General features: G+C 43.0%; 2 protein-coding genes across 5 annotated transcripts in view; one reads left to right on the top strand and one right to left on the bottom strand.

Annotated features, from left to right (window-relative positions):
• The window catches only part of P2RX7 (purinergic receptor P2X 7), a 51,874-nt gene that overhangs the window by 22,735 nt on the left and 8,911 nt on the right, over window positions 1–20,228 (bottom strand). Inside the window, exons 1-5 of one of the 3 annotated variants that reach the window (XM_027124816.1) lie at window positions 17,444–17,914; window positions 8,097–8,265; window positions 6,913–6,981; window positions 2,561–2,633; window positions 1,435–1,531 (exon numbers count right to left, since the gene is read on the bottom strand). In XM_027124816.1, coding sequence (XP_026980617.1) covers window positions 1,435–1,531; window positions 2,561–2,633; window positions 6,913–6,981; window positions 8,097–8,265; window positions 17,444–17,640 — 605 coding nt within the window. In that variant the 5' untranslated portion in view covers window positions 17,641–17,914. Of the gene's footprint in view, window positions 1–1,434; window positions 1,532–2,560; window positions 2,634–6,912; window positions 6,982–8,096; window positions 8,266–17,443; window positions 17,915–20,228 lie in introns of those variants that run through there. The other 2 variants (XM_027124814.1, XM_027124815.1) reach the window with 2 other exon arrangements.
• The window catches only part of IFT81 (intraflagellar transport 81), a 142,800-nt gene continuing 126,901 nt past the window's right edge, over window positions 4,330–20,228 (top strand). For both annotated transcript variants that reach the window (XM_027124807.1, XM_027124806.1), the window contains exon 1: window positions 4,330–4,749. The gene's annotated coding sequence lies outside the window, so the exon portion shown is untranslated. The remainder of the gene's footprint in view (window positions 4,750–20,228) is intronic.

Genomic DNA, 20,228 nt, shown 5'->3' with positions numbered 1-20,228 from the left:
ATGTCCCACCCAGGTCCTGAACATTCATTCGGTGACAAAGAAACTTCCCTGACCTACAAATGAACCAGGGTTGTGCCATTAACAATTGAGGGCCGGACTGGCTGATACTGCCTAGTGCTTCCCATCCTGACGTAGGAAACTTTTGCCTGAACCTTCTAAGAAGTCAGTTTGGGGAAGTCTTCTCTTTGCCCCAGAGATGCTGATAGTGTGGCCCTGAGTCACATTTGTCTTGAGCTGCACTGTCCAATATAGTCCAACATCTCCTAGGCATTTGTGGCATGTGTGACTATTTAAGTTAAAGTAAAGTAAAAATTCAGTTCAGTTGTGGTAACCACATTTCAGGTGCTTAATAGCCACATGTAGCTAGTGGCTACCATATTGGATGGTGCAGGTACAGAGCCTTTCCATCATTGCGGAAAGTTCCATTGGACAGTGCTGGTCTAGAACCACCACATGTCTAGGGGCAGATCATCTGTGTGTGTGTTATTGGGCATTTACTGTGTGCCAAGCACAGGGCTCACTTTGCAATCACTGTACAAGTATTATCTCATTTAATTCTCACAACAGCCCAGTGAAGTAGGTGCAATTATTATCCTCATTTTATTTTTTAATTTTTTGGCCCCGCCGAGTGGCACGTGGGATCTTAGTTCCCTAACCAGGGATTGAACCCGTGCCCTCCTGTGTTGGAAGCTCGGAGTCTTAACCACTGGACCACCAGGGAAGTCCTATTACCCTCATTTTAAAGACAAGGAAACTGAAGCTCAAAGAGGTTAAACCACTTGTTCAAGGTCACACAGCAAGGATGTGTTAAAGCCAGGATTTGAATCCAGCTCTCCTTATTCTCTGCTGAAATGCAGCCCTCCCAGTGGTTTCTGAGATTTAACATCAAGTTCTGCCCTCTGGGCCTGACCTTTTGTGTTAAAGAGAAGAGTCAATACAGGGTACCACCAAATCTGTATGTCACTATGAACATTTAACTTAAGAAAACTGCCCTCCCCTTCCATTCCTTTTCCTTCCTTTTCTTCTCCCTTCCCTTCCTCTTCCTTCCTTTTTCCTTTTTCCCCTCCCTCCCTCCCACCTTCTCTTCCTTAATCACTCAGTACAGACACTGGCAGTCTGAAAGGATCCTGCTGTAGCACTGGAGGAGGTACCTGGGGGTGCCCTGGAAGGTACTGGGACAGCCAAGGGACAGGGGCACCCAAGGGTGCTGAAGGTATTAGCTATTTACCAGTTGGTATGGAATGATTTCAGTATTTTAACAACTATCAGGGGCCTCCCAGAGACCACTAGTGTGCCTGGCACAGGAGCCACCAAGCCAGTAAGCCCTGGGACTTGGGGGGACGGTGCTGAGAAGGGAAGTCGGAACAGTGCCTGGCAGAACCTCATCTGCTCAAAGCTGAGGGCCACCGTGTCTGTCCCCTCCCTACAACTCACTCTGGGGCCTTTTCCACTGCCTCCACGGGACACCAGGCGGAGACTTCACAGGTCTTCTGCTTCCCTTTATACTCTATACACCTGCCGGTCTGGATTCCTGTGGGGGTCAAGGGGTCGTAGAAGCACAGGTATGACAGAACGGGCGGTGGGGTGGGGGGGAGGAAACTCCACTCAACTCAAGCAAGAGACTATGTTTTTCAACCCAAGCAGTTTCAGTTTCCATGAAACCCATCCAAACCACAAACTTACATAAGAAAAAACAAGCAAGCAACACATAGAACAGTAAGCTTTTCAAAAAAGGATCAAAGAGAACACAGAAAGACCATGGATGCCGTTCGATTTTTTTGGTTTCTTTGCAAGAAAAGATGGCTGAGGGGGGGAGCTGAACAGGGTATATTCTTTTGCCTCGTATAAATGGACTAGAACTTGGCTTCTAAACAGGCATCTGAGTCCCTCTAGGTGCATACAGCATGTACCAGGATGTACAGAGCCATGGAGTAAGCATGGCGCATCTTCCTGGAGTATCGGTGTCATTAACAAATTTTTGAGGGGAAAATTAAATAGTAAATAATATTAATGACCTCTCCACCAACTCAAATGCATATGTATTATGGGATGGAATTGAATATTCATATGCTTTTTTGTGTACAGGTGTATGATAAACAATGATGGTTTTTACTTTTTCTTTTTTGTGGTAATTTTTTTACTATGTGCCTTAAGTTAAAACAAGAGCTTTGGAAATTCTGAAGGTTAATATTGTCCCCAGGTGCCCTGGGGGTACACATTCATCCTTTTCAACCTTTGGGGAAATTCAAGAGGAAACACTTAGAACACTCAGATGATGCTATAGGCCATTCAGTTTTTCTATCAATGAGAACCCTGAAGGGGCTAATTCTGCGAGGTTTTCAGGAGCTGCTCTCACTGGGAGTTAGAGTCACATTCATAGTCAGCAGCTGGTCCTCTGGGTTCAGAGTCGAGGCATGGGGCAGGTACAGGCTCATCCATGGCCTGGGGAGGGTGGACGAAGGCAGCTGAGAGCCAGAGGCTAAAAATCTGGGCATCTCGAATGTCACCAAGATTCCAGACCATCCACCCACGGGGTCTCAGGAAAAGAAACAGAACATACCTTTGCTCTTTGGACCCATCCATCCCTTTTTACAGCCCCGGTCAGAGGAACAGAGCGTCCCGCGGGTGGGGTACTGCAGAGAGAAGGACAAGGTAGTGAGGAATAAGCATCGTGTGTCCCTGCGATACAGAAGGGCAGATGTCTATGTCCACACAAAAGCTTGCACATAATGCCAAGAAAACAGAGCAGCCCAAATATCCACCAGTAGATGAATGGACAACTAAAATCCAGGACATTCATCCAGTGGAATGTTATCTGGCTGGCCACAGATAGGAATGAATGAAGTACTGGTACCTGCTACAATGTAGATGAAACTTGAAACATGATGGATGCTAGGTGAAAGAAGCCAGATACGAAAGACCACATATTGTATGATTCTGTGTATATGAAATGTTCAGAACAGGCAAATCCATGGACAAAAGGGTGATCAGTGGTCGCAGGGGCTGAGGGAAGCGGGAATGGGAGTGACTGCTAATGGATATGAGGTTTCATTTTGGAATAATGAAAATGTTCTGGAAACTGATAGTGATAATGGCTGCACAGCTCGGCGAATATACTAAAAACCACTAAATGGTACACTTTAAAATGGTGAATTTTATGGTATGTGAATTACATCTCAATAAAAAATAAAAATTAATGAAATTCTAAGAAGCGTATGCCAGGGGCCACTTTCGGGGACAGCCCTTGTGTTGGAGAGCAGGGGGCCCGGTTCAAGCAGCCCTGTGGCTCCAGAAACAAGTGAAGCGGACAGGCACAAAGTCTCAGCAGGAAATGTGGAAATAAAGGACTCCAGCCAGCACTCTCTCCTGGCCTGAGAAAATGAGGTCAATCAGCTTTCAATAAGAGCTGAGGACAGAATGAGGAGAAGAAAAATGAGATGACTTGGTTTATGCATACTCGGCTTCCCATTTTTCAGGGACCAGGTTTACCAGCCCGTCTTGGGGAAACCAGAACCTCTGTGAAAATAGCCTCTTCTGTGCAATTTTACAGAGCTTCAGGGGAGTCCCCAGGCTTGGACCCAGGTACAACCAGGTTCGGCAATAGCTGCACCCTTTTCTAGCTGAGTGGCCTCAGCCAAGGAACTTTGCCTCTCTGAGGCTCAGTTTCCTTCCCTGTAAAAGGGGAATGAACAGATTTGTCTTATATGGTTGTTGTGAAAATTAAATGAATTATGATGAGAAAGGGTTTAGCACATGGCTCTTGCTCAGTGAACGTTTCCTGTAGTTTTCAATCTCTTTCATGTTCTCTTTTCTTCCCAAGTTGCTTTCTTCCTGTTACCCAGCATGTCCTTGGTTTGCTGCCCTTGTGACCTCCAACTACACTATGAACCGTTTGAATACAAGGCCTGGGTCATATCTTTGTAGTTTGAGTGCCTGATACATAGTGGGTCTTGATGAATGTGGAATGAATGAATGAATGAACAAATGATCATTTACTGTGGCTCATGGGAAGCTATGTTATTTTGATTATTGACTGGAAAGAAATCTCAGGAAAGAAGATAAACTGACTCTATTTTACTCTCCAAAAGAAATTCCAAAATTAAAAGAAAATAAAGACGTGGGACTTCCCTGGTGGCGCAGTGGATAAGACTCTGCGCTCTCAGTGCAGGGGGCCCGGGTTTGATCCCTGGTCAAGGAACTAGATCCCACATGCATGCTGCAACTAAGAGTTCGCATGCCGCAACTAAGGAGCTGGCGAGCCGCAGCTAAGACCCAGTGCAACCAAATAAATAAATAATAAATAAATAAATATATTTTTTAAAAAGACGTTTTAATCATCTCTTTTTGTGGTTGTCACATGCGTTGACGATGGCCACAAATTCTTTGTCGCTCTTGCCATTGGGAGGTAGAGGGTTTCCCCTTCCCTTTGAAGCTGGGCTGGCTCTGACCAAATAACCAACAGAAGGCAGTGGAAGTAATGCTGTGTCAGCTCTAGTACTGAGCCTGGGAGGCCTGGAAGCTTCTTTTGGTTTGGGGGAACCTGAGCTGCTATGAGGAAGTTTAGAAAGACTATGCGGAGAGACTCTGAAAGGAGGAGAAGCCTTGAGAGTCCCCGGAGAGGAAGAAAAGGCCAGCCATCCCGGTACCCCAGCTGAGCCTCCGAATGGTGCTAGCCCCAGCCGCTATCCGACTGCAGCGCCGTGAGAGATCCCATGCAGATCCCAAGATCAGCAGAACTGCCCAGCTAAGGTCAGTCAACCACTGAACTATGAAAGCTCGTAAAATGCTTGTTGCTTTAAGTCCACCAGGTTCAGGGTAGTTTGTTATGCAGCAATAGATATAACCAATGTCTCTTCATTTTGGTGTACCGCTGGGGTTTGGCCATATTTACTGAGTCAAGCCCTGTCCTTGACTTCCACCTCTTGATCAGAGTTAGGGTGGGTGTCAGTATGCAAAGAGAGGAGGCGAATATCCCATTAGAGCAACCCAAACCAGCTTGGGTCACAGGTTAAAATCCCAAGAGTTACATAGCGTTCTCTGGGCTGCTGTTTGAGTTCCAGTCAGTCTGAGTGACATCCTGTCTGAGAAAGAGTAACTTGTCATTCGAACCGTCACAGCTCGCATTTATCCAGTGCTTACAATGTATTATGCCTTGTTTCCAGCCTGTCACAGAGATTCGCTCATTTGTTTCAAAAATCCTAAGAGCTAGGTTTTGTAATTAGCCCCATTTTGCAAATGAACATATCAAGGCACAGAGTGGTGAAGCTACCTGCCCAAAGTCACAAAGCTAATACGTCAAGTATTAAACCATTTACAGTCTAGCTCCTAAATCCAGGCTCTGGGCTACCCTAGTCTTCCTTACCAGTCTCAGTAACTTGAAAAGTGCTGTAGGGGACTTCCCTGGTGGTCAAGTGGTTAGGACTCCGAGCTCTCACTGCTGAGGGCACGGGTTCAACCCCTGGTCGGGGAACAAAAATCCCACAAGCCGCAGCAAGCCAAAAAAAGAAACGAAAAGGAAAGCATCTGTGCAAAGTACCACAGGGGTGGAGGGTAAGTAGCAATTCCAGAGTATGGGAAGCAAAACTGGCCCCAAACTGGCCCCAAACTGGACACAATTTTGGATGCTGCTGGGAAGGGAGGTGGGAGGGAGTGTTTAGTTGGACTGATGCCTGCTACTTCGTTAGAGTAGCAGGAACATTTAAGGGGAGATGGGGGCAAGATAAACATAGAGAGGTCTACTTTTAGGGGAACGTCATTGAGATAGACACCAAGGGAATGTTAGCTTGTTTCCAAGTTTAGGTAGAAATGACGCCAAAGACTGTAATGAGATAGAGCTTATCCACCCTGATCTCTCAGACACTCAGAAATCTAGGCCTTGTCACCAGAGTAGGCTGACGAGCAAGACCCACAGGCAAGGCTGGTCTTCCCCACAGGCTGGGGACCTGCTCAATATTGCCACAGCGTTGTGCCCCTCAGTTGGGACGGTCCCTGGTAAAGCGCAGGTGAGTTACTCGAGAGGGGAACAGCAGGAGTGTGTTGCCTAGACAAATTTTGCTATAGACAAACTTACCAGAATAGCTAGTTATCACTTTACAGAGCAGAGAGCAGGACTGGGATGGGACAGAATAGGACCAGTATGTTTTGATAGGGAAGAAAGTTTTCCAGAAAAAGTAGGGGAAGGTGGAGAGTACGGAGAGGGCAATGCTCCCATGTCTCCCTCCTTCACCACTACCCACTAGCCATATCTCCCGCCATCACCACTACCACCCATGCAGTCTGGGAAAGACTGCATGGGTGGTAGTGGTGACGGCAAGAGACATGGGAGCATTCCTACCTGATATAGAGCCTAAAACTCTAAGAAGTGGGATGAAAAATCAAACTTGATTCCCAGGCTGGCCCTGCAGGCAGTTCACAGTGGACCGTGGCAGAAGCTGTGAATGAGGACAACTGGATTCTAAGCTTGGCTCTGCCTCCAGCAAGCTGTGTGACATTGGGGAGGTCACTGAACCTCTCTGATCTTTGTGCTGACCTGTAAAATGGGGCTGGGAATGCTGTTACCCCCCTAAAGTTCAAGTGAGGCTCCACTGAAACATGAGGTGCTGTGCAAAGGCCAAGGATCCCTGTTGTCATGAGCTGCACAGGGAGTGAGCGATGGAGAAAGGGGGCCTTGAGCTGCACAGGCTCCTAGTGCTGGAGCTGGAGACCCAGGGGGACAGATCAAGATCTGGTGGTTACAGAGGGAGAACTACAACATCTTCTCGCCCTTTCCACCCAGCCCAGATCTACACCCCTGCTTTGTAGCAAGCAGAGGCTCAGTAAATATTCGCAGGCTCCAAAACACGCCTGGTGTCAGTTTCCATTTCCTCTGACCTGTGTCTCTTCCAGGAACTCTTGTCACCCATCACATCTTACCTCAGGACACAACCCTTGCTCTTGGCCTTCTATCTTGAGAAAGTTTGTCATCACAAAAAAAGAGTTCCCCTGCAGAGAAAAAGGAGAGAAGGCAAATGTAAAGCCCTTGAGAACAGAACTACTTAATCATAGTAATCCAGCTGGCCAAGTGCCTGGGGGCAAACCTTTCCACTCTTCTAAGTTTCAGTCTAGAAATCAGGGTCTGGAAGCAACTGACAGCCCTGAGGCCTAATAGCAAAGCTGGATGAGCCGCCCTGCTGAACTGAGGGAGAGCAGAGGAACAGTTCAAATTAATTGAGCATTGGTTTTCCATTCCAGCCTCAAAAGCAGCCTTTTCATTTTTCGGACACAGTGAAAACCCATTAAGTTGAAATTCAAGAGACCTGGGGAGGCAGAGGTGGAGGTGTCACCTCCATCAGAACGCTGTTCAGATTATCCAGGACTTTAATGAAAGGGCAGTAGGTCATCCCACCACCTGGGAAATAGCTGGAGGTTTTAATGACCCGCTGTTAGAGACAAAAACGGATAGCAGCTTGGCTTTTATGGTTTCGAAAAGCTTTCCAGCTCCCAAGGGCTGCCAACGTGCCCTTTTGTCCCTCCAACCCCCCATCTGTTCTTTTTTGTTCTCAACCCCACTTCAGTTTCTCCCTTTTGAGAATTCTACTTTCATTTTCTCTTCTTGCAAATTGAGACAATCTCATGCCCTTTCTTTGTGAGCCACACCCTTCCTTTCCCTTGTGCAAAACTGTACCCAAGAGTGTTTTTCTGGAGACATTTTTGTTGATAAAATGTCACACAAACAATATAGAAGGGCTGGTCCCCTCTAGGCAGAAAGTTCTTTACCTTTCTGGATCTAGGCAAAGTTTGCTGACTTGATGGCCCTGCTTCTGAAACACTGTATAAATCAAGTGTGAGTGAATCAAATCATGTTTTCAATGCACCAGGACACACTGCTATTTTGAGAAACCCTGTAGGACTTGATAAAGCAAAGAATCATCTCCTTCGAGTTGCTGGATCTGACCCAATTTTGCAATTTTTAGGTTTTCTCAGTTGGGATTTTCACAGAGCTTTTTAAATGGGGCCAGTGTTTTTCTGGAGTGAGGCTCTAGGTCCCAGGGAGGGGTGCGAGGTCCTGGGGACAGTGACCAGGGACGAGTCCTGGGAGGATGCTGATAAGTGCTCACCTGCAAGGGGACAGTGTAATCTGCCGTGTCGAAGACATTCCACACTACCTTCTTCAGTCCGTTCTCCATAATCTCCTTTTTCACCTCTCCCACCCCTTTCACCTTGGCATGCACAGAACTGACGACAGGTTCTTTCCATTGGTACCGCTTGTCATTCACCAAAGCAAAGCTAAATGGCAGACACAGAAAAGCATCAATGGTTTTCTCAAGTGAGGCACAGTGCATCGGTTTTGGATGCAGGTTCCGAAAGTCACCTCCATTAAAATCCTAGCTTGCTGGATGACTTCGGGCAAGTGACTTGCCATCTCTGTGACTCATTTTCCTTACCTGTAAAATGGGAAGAATAGTCATACCTACCTCATAGGGTTGTTGTGAGGATGGAACGAGATATGCATGCAAACTCCACAGCGCTATATCTGGAGCATGGTGAGCTTTCACTACATAGAAACTATTGGCCCCAGTACCAACTTCTAATATTGCCTAATATACACCCTAATTTATAGGTTGCCTTCTCAAATACCAAAGTCCACCCCAGGTTGGTCCACCAGCTTTGTTTTGGGGCTCAGTAACACATTAGCATCTTTTTAAGGGTGTGTCCAGCAGGTCAGCCTCCTGTTTTCCAGAAACACCCACCTGATTTACAAATAATATGGATAATAGCAGCTACCCTTTATTGAGCACTTAGTACATGCCATGTGCTCTGTATGCATCCTCTCCTTTAATGTTCACAACAGCAATAGGAGATAGTTACTGTAATCATCACCCTTTTGTAGATGAGGGAATGGGCTCAGAGAGGTGAAGGAACTTGCCCAAGGTTACACAGGTAGTCAGTGGCAGGACTGAGGTCCTTGATTGGTCTACCTTATAGCCCAGAGCCAGACCTCTTAACCAGGTACTGTACTTGTACCTGCATCATGTGGCTCTGCCTCTGGTTTCCTGCCTTTTGATCCATTCATTAGCTGTTTTTAAATCTTCTTTAGAATATGAATCTAAATTATATGGTGGGGGAAGAGAGGGAGAAAGTGGAATTGATAACTAAAAATGGTAGATTCCATCCCCATTTATGTCTTTTCCCTGTCTCCCATTGCCCTGAATAATTGAGTTTATTTTGGTTTTTTTTGGCCATGCCGTATGGCACATGGGCTCCTAGGTCCCTGACCAGGGATTGAACCCACACTCCCATGCAGTGGAAGCATGGAGTCTTAACCACTGGACTGCCAGGAAAGTCCTTAAGAGTTTATTTGAAATGCTTTGTTTATTCATTTGGCAGGTGCCTATTTTGGTCTCTTCCCTCTGCTCAGTCTCTGATATCTGAATGATATTAGGAAGTCTAAGCCAATGGATGCCCTCTATGAGCTGACATTGGGAAACCAAGACACAGTGGGCCAAGGCTTGGTCCCAGCTGTTCTCAACCTTGGCTGTACAGTATAATTACTTAGGGAGCTTTCAAAATTGCAGCTCCCCAGTCTTATCCCTGGAAACTCTGATTCAGAAGGTCTGGAGAGTTAACCAGGTACCTATATATTTTTCTAAAGTTGATTTTAATGCACTGCCAGGGTTGAGGACCCCTGGGACACTCACGGAAAGACAGGTCACATTTGGCAATATGAAGTACTGTACATTTGAAATGCACTCCCCACACCCCAACAATTCCACTCTTAGGTACATGCCCCAGAGAAACCCTCAAACATGTGCCCAAGGAGTCATATACAAGAAAGTATAAAGTTGTACTATTTGCAATAGGGAAAACTGGAAAAAACCTAAATGTCCTTGAACATTGAATGGGTGAATAAATTGTTGGATTCATCCAATGGGATGTTCTGCAACAGTGAAAATGAATGGAGAGCTGCTTGTATCAATATGGAAATAACATAATATTGAGTAAGCAAAGCATGCCACAGAATGAGAGAAAGTTTAAAGAAATTCAAAAAACGTTATATACTTAAACAAATACCTGTCCACGCATATTCATAGCAGCACTATTCACAATAGTCAAAAGGTGGAAACAATCAAAATGTTCATTAAAAGATGAATGGATAAACAAAATGTGGTCTATCCAAACAATGGAATATTATCTACCCACAAATGGGAATGAAAGGATGCACGTGTTATACTGTGGATGAACCTCAAAAAACATTGTGCCACGTGAAAGAAGACAGACACAAAAGGCCACATAGTGTATGATTCCACTTATATAAAATGTCCAGAATAGGTAAATCCATTGAGACAGAGAGTGGATTTATGGCTGCCAGGGGCTGGGGGAAGAGGTAAATGGAAGTAACCGCATAACGAAGTTTGCGTTTTGGGAGATAAAAATGTTTTGGAACTAGATAGAGGTGGTGGTTGCACAGCATTGTGAAGGCACTAAATGCCACTGACTTGTTCACTTTAAGTCGTTAATTTTTATGTTCTATGAATTTCACCTCAATTAAAAAAGGGAAACAGGAAACTTGCACAAGCCTCTTAGATAGATAGCCTCATCCATCAGAGGGCAGACAGCAGAAGCAAGAACTACAATCCTGCAGCCTGTAGAACAAAAACCACATTCACAGAAAGATAGACAAGATGAAAAGGCAGAGGGCTATGTACCAGATGAAGGAACAAGATAAAACCCCAGAAAAACAACTAAATGAAGTGGAGATAGGCAACCTTCCAGAAAAAGAATTCAGAATAATGATAGTGAAGATGATCCAGGACCTCGGAAAAAGAATGGAGGCAAAGATCGAGAAGATGCAAGAAATGTTTAACAAAGACCTAGAAGAATTAAAGAACAAACAAACAGAGATGAACAATACAATAACTGAAATGAAAACTACACTAGAAGGAATCAATAGCAGAATAACTGAGGCAGAAGAACGGATAAGTGACCTGGAAGACAGAATGGTGGAATTCACTGCTGCGGAACAGAATAAAGTAAAAAGAATGAAAAGAAACGAAGACAGCCTAAGGGACCTCTGGGACAGCATTAAATGCAACAACATTCGCATTATAGGGGTCCCAGAAGGAGAAGAAAGAGAGAAAGGACTCGAGAAAATATTTGAAGAGATTATAGTCGAAAACTTCCTAACATGGGAAAGGAAATAGCCACCCAAGTCCAGGAAGCACAGAGAGTCCCATACAGGATAAACCCAAGGAGAAACACGCTGAGACATGTAGTAATCAAATTGGCAAAAATTAATGACAAAGAAAAATTATTGATAGCAGCAAAGGAAAAATGACAAATAACATACAAGGGAACTCCCATAAGGTTAACAGCTGATTTCTCAGCAGAAACTCTACAAGCCAGAAAGGAGTGGGATGATATACTTAAAGTGATGAAAAGGAAGAACCTACAACCAAGATTACTCTGCCCAGAAAGGATCTCATTCACATTTGATGGAGACATCAAAAGCTTTACAGACAAGCAAAAGCTAAGAGAATACAGCACCCCCAAACCAGCTCTACAACAAATGCTAAAGGAACTTCTCTAAGTGGGAAACACAAGAGTTTCCCAAACAAAACACAAATGTTTTGTTCCTACAAAAACAAACCCAAAACAATTAAGAAAATGGTAATAAGAACATACATATCAATAACTACCTTGAACGTGAATAGATTAAATGCTCCAACCAAAAGACACAGGCTTGCTGAATGGATACAAAAACAAGACCCATATATATGCTGTCTACAAGAGACCCACTTCAGACCTAGGGACACATACAGACTGAAAGTGAGGGGATGGAAAAAGATATTCCATGCAAATGGAAATCAAAAGAAAGCTGGAGTAGCAATGCTCCTATCAGATGAAATAGACTTTCAAATAAAGAATGTTGCAAGAGACAAGGAAAGACACTATATAATGATCAAGGGATCAATCCAAGAAGAAGAAATAACAATTATAAATATATATGCACCCAACATAGGAGCACCTCAATATATAAGGCAACTGCTAACAGCTATAAAAGAGGAAATCGACAGTAACACAGTAATAGTGGGGGACTTTAACACCTCACTTACACCAATGGACAGATCATCCAAGCAGAAAATTAATAAGGAAACACAAGCTTTAAACGACACAATAGGCCAGATAGATTTAATTGATATTTATACGACATTCCATCCAAAAGCAGCAGATTACACTTTCTTCTCAAGTGTGCACGGAACATTGTCCAGGGTAGATCACATCCTGGGTCACAAATCAAGCCTCAGTAAATTTAAGAAAATTGAAATCATATCAAGCATCTTTTCTGACCACAACGCTATGAGATTAGAAATGATTTACAGGGAAAAAAATGTAAAAAACACAAACACATGGATGCTAAACATACGTTACTAAATAACCAAGAGATCACTGAAGAAATCAAAGAGGAAATAAAAAAATACCTAGAGACAAATGACAATGAAAACACGACGATCCAAAACCTATGGGATGCAGCAAAAGGAGTTCTAAGAGGGAAGTTTATAGCTATACAAGCCTACCTCAAGAAACAAGAAAATCTCAAATAAACAATCTAACGTTACACCTAAAGGAACTAGAGAAAGAAGAACAAACAAAACCCAAAGTTAGCAGAAGGAAAGAAATCATAAAGATCAGAGCAGAAATAAATGAAATAGAAACAAAGAAAACAATAGCAAAGATCAATAAAACTAAAAGCTGGTTATTTGAGAAGAAAAACAAAATTCATAAACCATTAGCCAGACTCATCAAGAAAAAGAGGGAGAGGACTCAGATCAATAAAAATAGAAATGAAAAAGGAGAAGTTACAACAGACACCGCAGAAATACAAAGCATCCTAAGAGACTACTACAAGCAACTCTATGCCAATAAAATGGACAACCTGGAAGAAACAGACAAATTCTTAGAAAGGTATTACCTTCCAAGACTGAACCAGGAAGAAATAGAAAATATGGACAGACCAATCACAAGTAATGAAATTGAAACTGTGATTAAAAATCTTCCAACAAACAAATGTCCAGGACCTGATGGCTTCACAGGTGAATTCTGTCAAACATTTAGAGAAGAGGTAACACCCATCCTTCTCAAACTCTTCCAAAAAATTGCATAGGAAGGAAAACTCCCAAACTCATTCTGTGAGGCCACCATCACCCTGATACCAAAACCAGACAAAGATACTACAAAAAAAGAAAATTACAGACCAATATCACTGATGAATATAGATGCAAAAATCCTCAACAAAATACTAGCAAACAGAATCCAACAACACACTAAAAAGATCATACACCATGATCAAGTGGGATTTATCCCAGAGATGCAAGGATTCTTCAATATACGCAAATCAATCAATGTGATACACCATATTAACAAATTGAAGAATAAAAACCATATGATCATCTCAATAGATGCAGAAAAAGCTTTTGACAAAATTCAACACCCATTTATGATAAAAACTCTCCAGAAAGTGGGCATAGAGAGAACCTATTTCAACATAATAAAGGCCATATACGACAAACCCAAAGCAAACATCATTCTCAATGGTGAAAAACTGAAAGCCTTTCCTCTAAGATCAGGAACAAGACAAGGATGTCCACTCTCACCACTATTATTCAACATAGTTTTGGAAGTCCTAGCTATGGCAATCAGAGAAGAAAAAGAAATAAAAGGAATACAAATTGGAAAAGAAGAAGTAAAACTGTCACTGTTTGAAGAAGACATGATACTATACATAGAGAATCCTAAAGATGCCACCAGAAAACTACTAGAGCTAATCAATGAATTGGTAAAGTTGCAGGATATAAAATTAATGCACAGAAATCTCTTGCATTCCTATACACTAATGATGAAAAATCTGAAAGAGAAATTAAGGAAATACTCCCATTTACCCCTGCAACAAAAAGAATAAAATACCTAAGAATAAACCTACCTAGGGAGACAAAAGACCTGTATGCAGAAAACTATAAGACACTGATGAAAGAAATTAAAGATGATACCAACAGATGGAGTGATATACCATGTTCTTGGATTGAAACAATCAATATTGTGAAAATGACTATACTACCCAAAGCAATCTACAGATTCAATGCAATCCCTATCAAATTACCAACGGCATTTTTTACAGAACTAGAACAAAAAATCTTAAAATTTGTATGGAGACACAAAAGACCCCGAATAGCCAAAGCAGTCTTGAGGGAAAGAAGCATTGCTGGAGGAATCAGACTCGCTGACTTCAGACTATACTACAAAGCTACAGTAATCAAGACAATATGGTACTAGCACAAAAACAGAAATGTAGATCAATGGAACAGAACAGAAAGCACAGAGATAAACCTACGCACCTATGGTCGACTAATCTATGACAAAGGAGGCAAGGATATACAACGGAGAAAAGTGAGTCTCTTCAATAAGTGGTGCTGGGAAAACTGGACAGCTATATGTAAAAGAATGAACTTAGAACACTCCCTAACACCATACACAAAAATAAACTCAAAATGGATTCGAGACCTAAATGTAAGACCGGACACTATAAAACTCTTAGAGGAAAACATAGGAAAAACACTCTTTGACATAAATCACAGCAAAATCTTTTTTGATCCACCTCCTAGAGTAATGGAAATAAAAACAAAAATAAACAAATGGGACCTAATGAAACTTAAAAGCTTTTGCACGCAAAGGAAACCATAAACAAGATGAAAAGACAACTCTCAGAATGGGAGAAAATATTTGCAAACGAATCATCGGAGAAATGATTAATCTCCAAAATATATAAACAGCTCATGCAGTTCAATATTAAAAAAACAAACAACCCCATCCAAAAATGTTCAGAAGACCTAAATAGACATTTTTCCAAAGAAGACATACAGATGGCCAAGAAGCACATGAAAAGCTGCTAAACATCACTAATTATTAGAGAAATGCAAATCAAAACTACAATGAGGTGTCACCTCACACCAGTTAGAATGGGCATCAACAGAAAATCTACAAACAACAAATGCTGGAGAGGATGTGGAGAAAAGGGAACCCTTCTGCACTGTTTGTGGGAATGTAAATTGATACAGCCACTATGGAGAACAGTATGGAGGTTCCTTAAAAAACTAAAAATAGAATTACCATATGATCCAGCAATCCCACTACTGGGCATATACCCAGAGAAAACCATAATTCAAAAAGACACATGCACCCCAATGTTCATTGCAGCACTATTTACAATAGCCAGGTCATGGAAGCAGCCTAAATGCCCATCGACAGATGAATGGATAAAGGAGTTGTGGTACCTATATACAATGGACTATTACTCAGCCATAAAAAGGAACGAAATTGAGTCATTTGTTGAGACATGGATGCATCTAGAGAATGTCATACAGAGTGAAGTAAGTCAGAAAGAGAAAAACAAATAACATATATTAACGCATATGTGTGGAACCTAGAAAATGGTACAGATGAACCATTTTGCAGAGCAGAAATTGAGACACAGAAGTAGAGAAAAAAACGTATGGACACCAAGGGGGGAAAGCAGCGGGGAGTGGTGGGGTGGTGTGATGAATTGGCAGATTGGGATTGACATGTATACACTGATGTGTATAAAATGGATGACTAATAAGAACCTGCTGTATAAAAAAAATTAAATTAAAAAAGGAAAAAATATTTTTTATAAATATAGACATACGTTGTAGAAGTATTAAAACAAACATAGAGGGGCTTCCCTGGTGGTGCAGTGGTTGAGAGTCCACCTGCCGATGCAGGGGACACGGGTTCGTGCCCTGGTCTGGGAAGTTCCCACATGCCGTGGAGCGGCTGGGCCCGTGAGCCGTGGCCGCTGAGCCTGCGCGTCTGGAGCCTGTGCTCCGCAACGGGAGAGGCCACAGCAGTGAGAGGTCTGTGTACTGCAGAAAAAAAAAAACGGAAAAAACAAAAAAACATAGAATAACAAACACCAAATTCAAGGGGGATATTTATAAGGGAAGATGAAAGAGAGTGGGATAAAGGCTAGGTTTTCAGGGAGCAAAAACTGGGTTAGTAATTAAATTGGATGGTCCTACCTGAGTGTTCATTACTCTCGATCTATTTTCATATTTCTATAACATTCATCAAGAAAGCTCATCAAGAAAGACACTGGGTTGGCCTTCCCTGGCCTTCCAGTGGGTAAGACTCCACACTCCCAATGCAGGGGGCCTGGGTTTGATTCCTGGTTCGGGAACTAGATCCCACATGCATGCCTCAACTAAGAGTCTGCATGCTACAACGAAGAGTCCGCATGCCGCAACTAAAGATCCCACATGCCAAAACGAAGATCCCACGTGCTGCAGTTAAGACCTGGCACAGCCTAAATAAATAAATATATTTTTTAAAAAATGAAAGACGTTGGGGCCAGAGATCCAGATTCGAGATCTAATCAGCATATATGAGACAGAGCTATTCAATGTAATTCCATAGACAAATACAATAATACTTACTCAACAATATATTTCAGTCTAGCATCACAACGTGCACATGTATGTGCAATGTTCTTTTGTGCTGGATGCTGCAACAGCCTCCCAGTATAACACTGGGTCAGTTTGGCCCTCCATTTGGGAAGCTCAGTCTCTCATATTCATCCCAAAATGCACAACATGTTATAGATCAGCCTTAATGGAATCCAACCCTCTCATAAATCAGAAAACTTGCTTTTATATAATAATGAACATATCATTTTAAGAATTGGGGCTTCCCTGGTGGCGCAGTGGTTGAGAGTCCGCCTGCCGATGCAGGGGACACGGGTTCGTGCCCCGGTCCGGGAAGATCCCACATGCCGCGGAGCGGCTGGGCCCGTGAGCCATGGCCACTGAGTCTGTGTGTCCGGAGCCTGTGCTCCGCAACGGGAGAGGCCGCAACAGTGAGAGGCCCGCGTACCGCAAAAAAAAAAAAAAAAAAAGAATTAAAATGCTTCAGAGATGCATCAAAGGGAAAAAAAAGGAAGAGAAAGAGTTTGCAGTATCCTGCCCTATGGAAGGAACATTCTAATGACTGTCCCAGCAGCTCTCTCCTCACCTGCTTGGTGACTCAGACAAGCCATGCCACCTCTCTGGGCCATGGATTTAGTCCCTGAATGAGGGGATAACTGCCTGGCTCCCTAATCCCTATGACCTTTTGTCTCTAAGAAGCTACTATTCTCTGCATTCTGAAGAGGGCAAACCACTGGTCCCTGGAGCGAACAGGGCAGCTGGGGTTTCAGCCGGGCCTTGTAGGATGAGTAGAGAACGGGGAGAGGAAAGCTGAAGAGTCTGGGAAGGTGGAAGAGAATGAATGTGATAGAAGCCTGGGTCCTCACAGGCCAGGCTGGCTGAAGAGGAGAGCTGTAGAGGGGCAGAGGAGGGAAGGATGGAGAGTGAGGTCAGCCCAGGGAATCCTCAGTGGCACACTGCACCTGACTCACCAGATGTAGAGCAAGGTGCCCACTATGAAGAGCTTCTTCAGAGTCCCAATCCATAAGTTTTCAATGAGAACAACTTTCGCAGACGTATGCTGGCAGCTCAGGTGGAATCGACTGTAAGCCATGGTAAGAGAGTCCTCAAAGCACCACGAGGAGGAAGTGCCTCTCAGCAAAGCCTGACTTGCCCTCACAGAGCTCATTGAACAAAGGTAACACTAGAGTGAAAGGATGTGACCTGAAAGTGAACTACCTTCCATCAGGTTAACTGACGCTTACACCGGGGGCCAATAGATATTTTCGTGGGCCTCCAAGAGAACCATTGGTCCTGGACCCTCTGTGCCTCATGGAGAAGTTGAGCCTGCATCCTCTGTGTCTTATATTTAAAATCCCAAGAGAAGAATCTGATTATGTCCAACCCTGATCCATTCAGCTGTAGGCGGAGGTCAGGAAAGGGCCAGGGGCAGCCAGAGATGCACCGAGAAGCAAGTGGAGGAGAGCCTGCATCCCCAAGGCAAGTTAAATGCCGGTTGTGTTAGTTTCCCTTTGCTGCTGTAACAAACCACCATGAACTTTGTGACTTAAAATAACAGAAACATTTTTCTCTTAGTTTTGGGGGTCAGATGCCTAGAATCATTCTTACAGGACTAAAATCAAGGTGATGGCAAGCCTGGTCCCTTCTGGAGCTCCACTAGAGAGTCTGTTCTCATCTCTTCCAGCTTCTGGAGACTGCCTTGGTATCCCTGGGCTCACAGCCGCATCACTCCAGCCTCAGCTCCTCTTGTCACAGCTCCTTTTTTTGATTTTGACCCTCTTGCCTCCCCTTGATAAGGACTCTTGTGATCACACTGGGGCCACTCAGATAATCAAGAATAATCTGTCCATCTCGAGACCTTGAACTTAATCACATCTTCAAAGTTCCTTTTGCCACAGAAGGTGACATATTCACAAGTTCCAGAGATTAGGACATGGAGATTTTGGTGTGGGGCGGGGAGGCATTATTCAGCCTGTTCTACTCTGCCCCGCCTTTCCTTGAGCTAGCTAGTGAGAGGGTTCAGTTTCTGGTAACCCACAGCTTGGCTAAGACATCACCCGCCCTTCTAATACACTTTGACTATTGCACTTCTTCTCCACCATCTAGTATACCTGGAAAACCCTTCCTTTTCATACTTCCCAAACTATGTCCCCCTCATTCAAAAAACGCCTACTGCAGAACACAATACTTTCTACGCATCCTACTGTATGGAGAGCAGAGAGTGAGTCCTAACCTATTAGTTAACGTTTACCAGCTAGAGGAAATATAATGGATACATGTAAAGGCATTGAGCTCCAAAACTCAGTTATGCATATACAGGCCATGGACCACCCAGATTGGCAGAGGTTTAACTTAGAGACCCAAAATTTTAAATAACTCTAAACCCATATTAACCAATGTTATGTTATATCATCTAGAAAACAAAACCCAAAAAACTAGTGTTGTCTAAAACTTTGGTGAGAGAAGTAGAGTATTCCACATGAGGGTGGTGATAAGCCAATGCCCTATGCCCTAATTAGGCAGCAAGCAGTGGGAGCCCCGAGTTCAGGTCTCATAAGCCACATTTTTTAAGAGAATCCCTTTTGCTGTTGTAAAAGTAGAAGTTTCACAGAAAAGCACAAAGAACATGAAAAGGTTCCAACGTTCTCCCTCCCAGAGGTTTTCACTGTGGAAACTTTGAGAGTATCTTCCAGATGTCTCTTTATGCCCCCACCTAGACACACAAACATGGCCATGCTCTACATGCTATTATAAAACCTGCTGTTTTTACTCAATAATATGTTATTAACTCTTTCCACAACAGTATTGATAAATGTATGATAAAGATAGATCTATGATATGTAACCACTTTGAATAGTTACAGAGTATTCTAGTATTCAGGTTGGAAAATATGAAATTGCCCATTTTGTAGACCAAAACAGTAGAATATTGGCAATTTCATACGGTTCAGCCTAAGAAGTGAATTGTGAAAATTTGCCAGCTGGTCTCTTACTGATGGATATTTAAATGGAACTTTTGTTCATTTTTCCCACTTATAAACATTTTTGATAATCTTGATATAGCTTTTACTACATGCCAAGCACTCTTCTAAGTGTATATTAATAATAAATATTAACTCTTTCAATCCTAACCTTCCCAAAAATAATCCTGTAAAGAAGCTATAGTGTTACCCACACCTTATAGCTGAACAAACTGTGGCACAGAGAAAGTGCGCCCAAGTTCACATAGTGCTATAGACTGAATGTTTGAGACCCCCCAAAATTCATAAGTTGAAACCTAACCCCTATGCGTTTGTATGAGGAGGTGGGGCCTTTGGGAAGTGAATAGGTCATGAAGGTGGAGCCCTTACGAATGGGATTAGTGCCCTTATAAAAGAGGCCCCAGAAAAACTTCACCTCTTCTTCCATGTGAGGGTACAGCAAAAAGATGACCATCTATGAACCAGGAAGCAGGTTCTCACCAGATACCATATCTGCTGGTGCATTGATCTTGGAATTTCCAGCTTCTAGAACCATGAGAAATAAATTTCTGTTGTTTATAAGCTACTCAGTCTATGGCATTTTGTTATAGTGGCCCCAGTGAACTAAGACACATAGTAAGTAGCAAAACTGGCTCCACAGCTTATGCTCTTTTGTGTGCTATTGTAAATGGAATTGTTTTCTTAATTTCTTTTTTAGATTGCTCATTGTGGGTGTATAGAAACACAATGGATTTTTTTTTTTTTTTTTTTTTTTTTTTTTTTTTTTTTTTTTTTTG

The sequence above is a fragment of the Aethalodelphis obliquidens genome, unplaced genomic scaffold (genome assembly GCF_003676395.1).
Source record: "Aethalodelphis obliquidens isolate GAN/ISIS:26980383/991018 unplaced genomic scaffold, ASM367639v1 scaffold28, whole genome shotgun sequence".
In the NCBI taxonomy this organism is placed as follows: domain Eukaryota; kingdom Metazoa; phylum Chordata; class Mammalia; order Artiodactyla; family Delphinidae; genus Aethalodelphis; species Aethalodelphis obliquidens.
The sequence above is the reverse complement of the archived record's forward strand: the minus strand, read 5'-3'. Positions and strand labels throughout refer to the sequence as shown.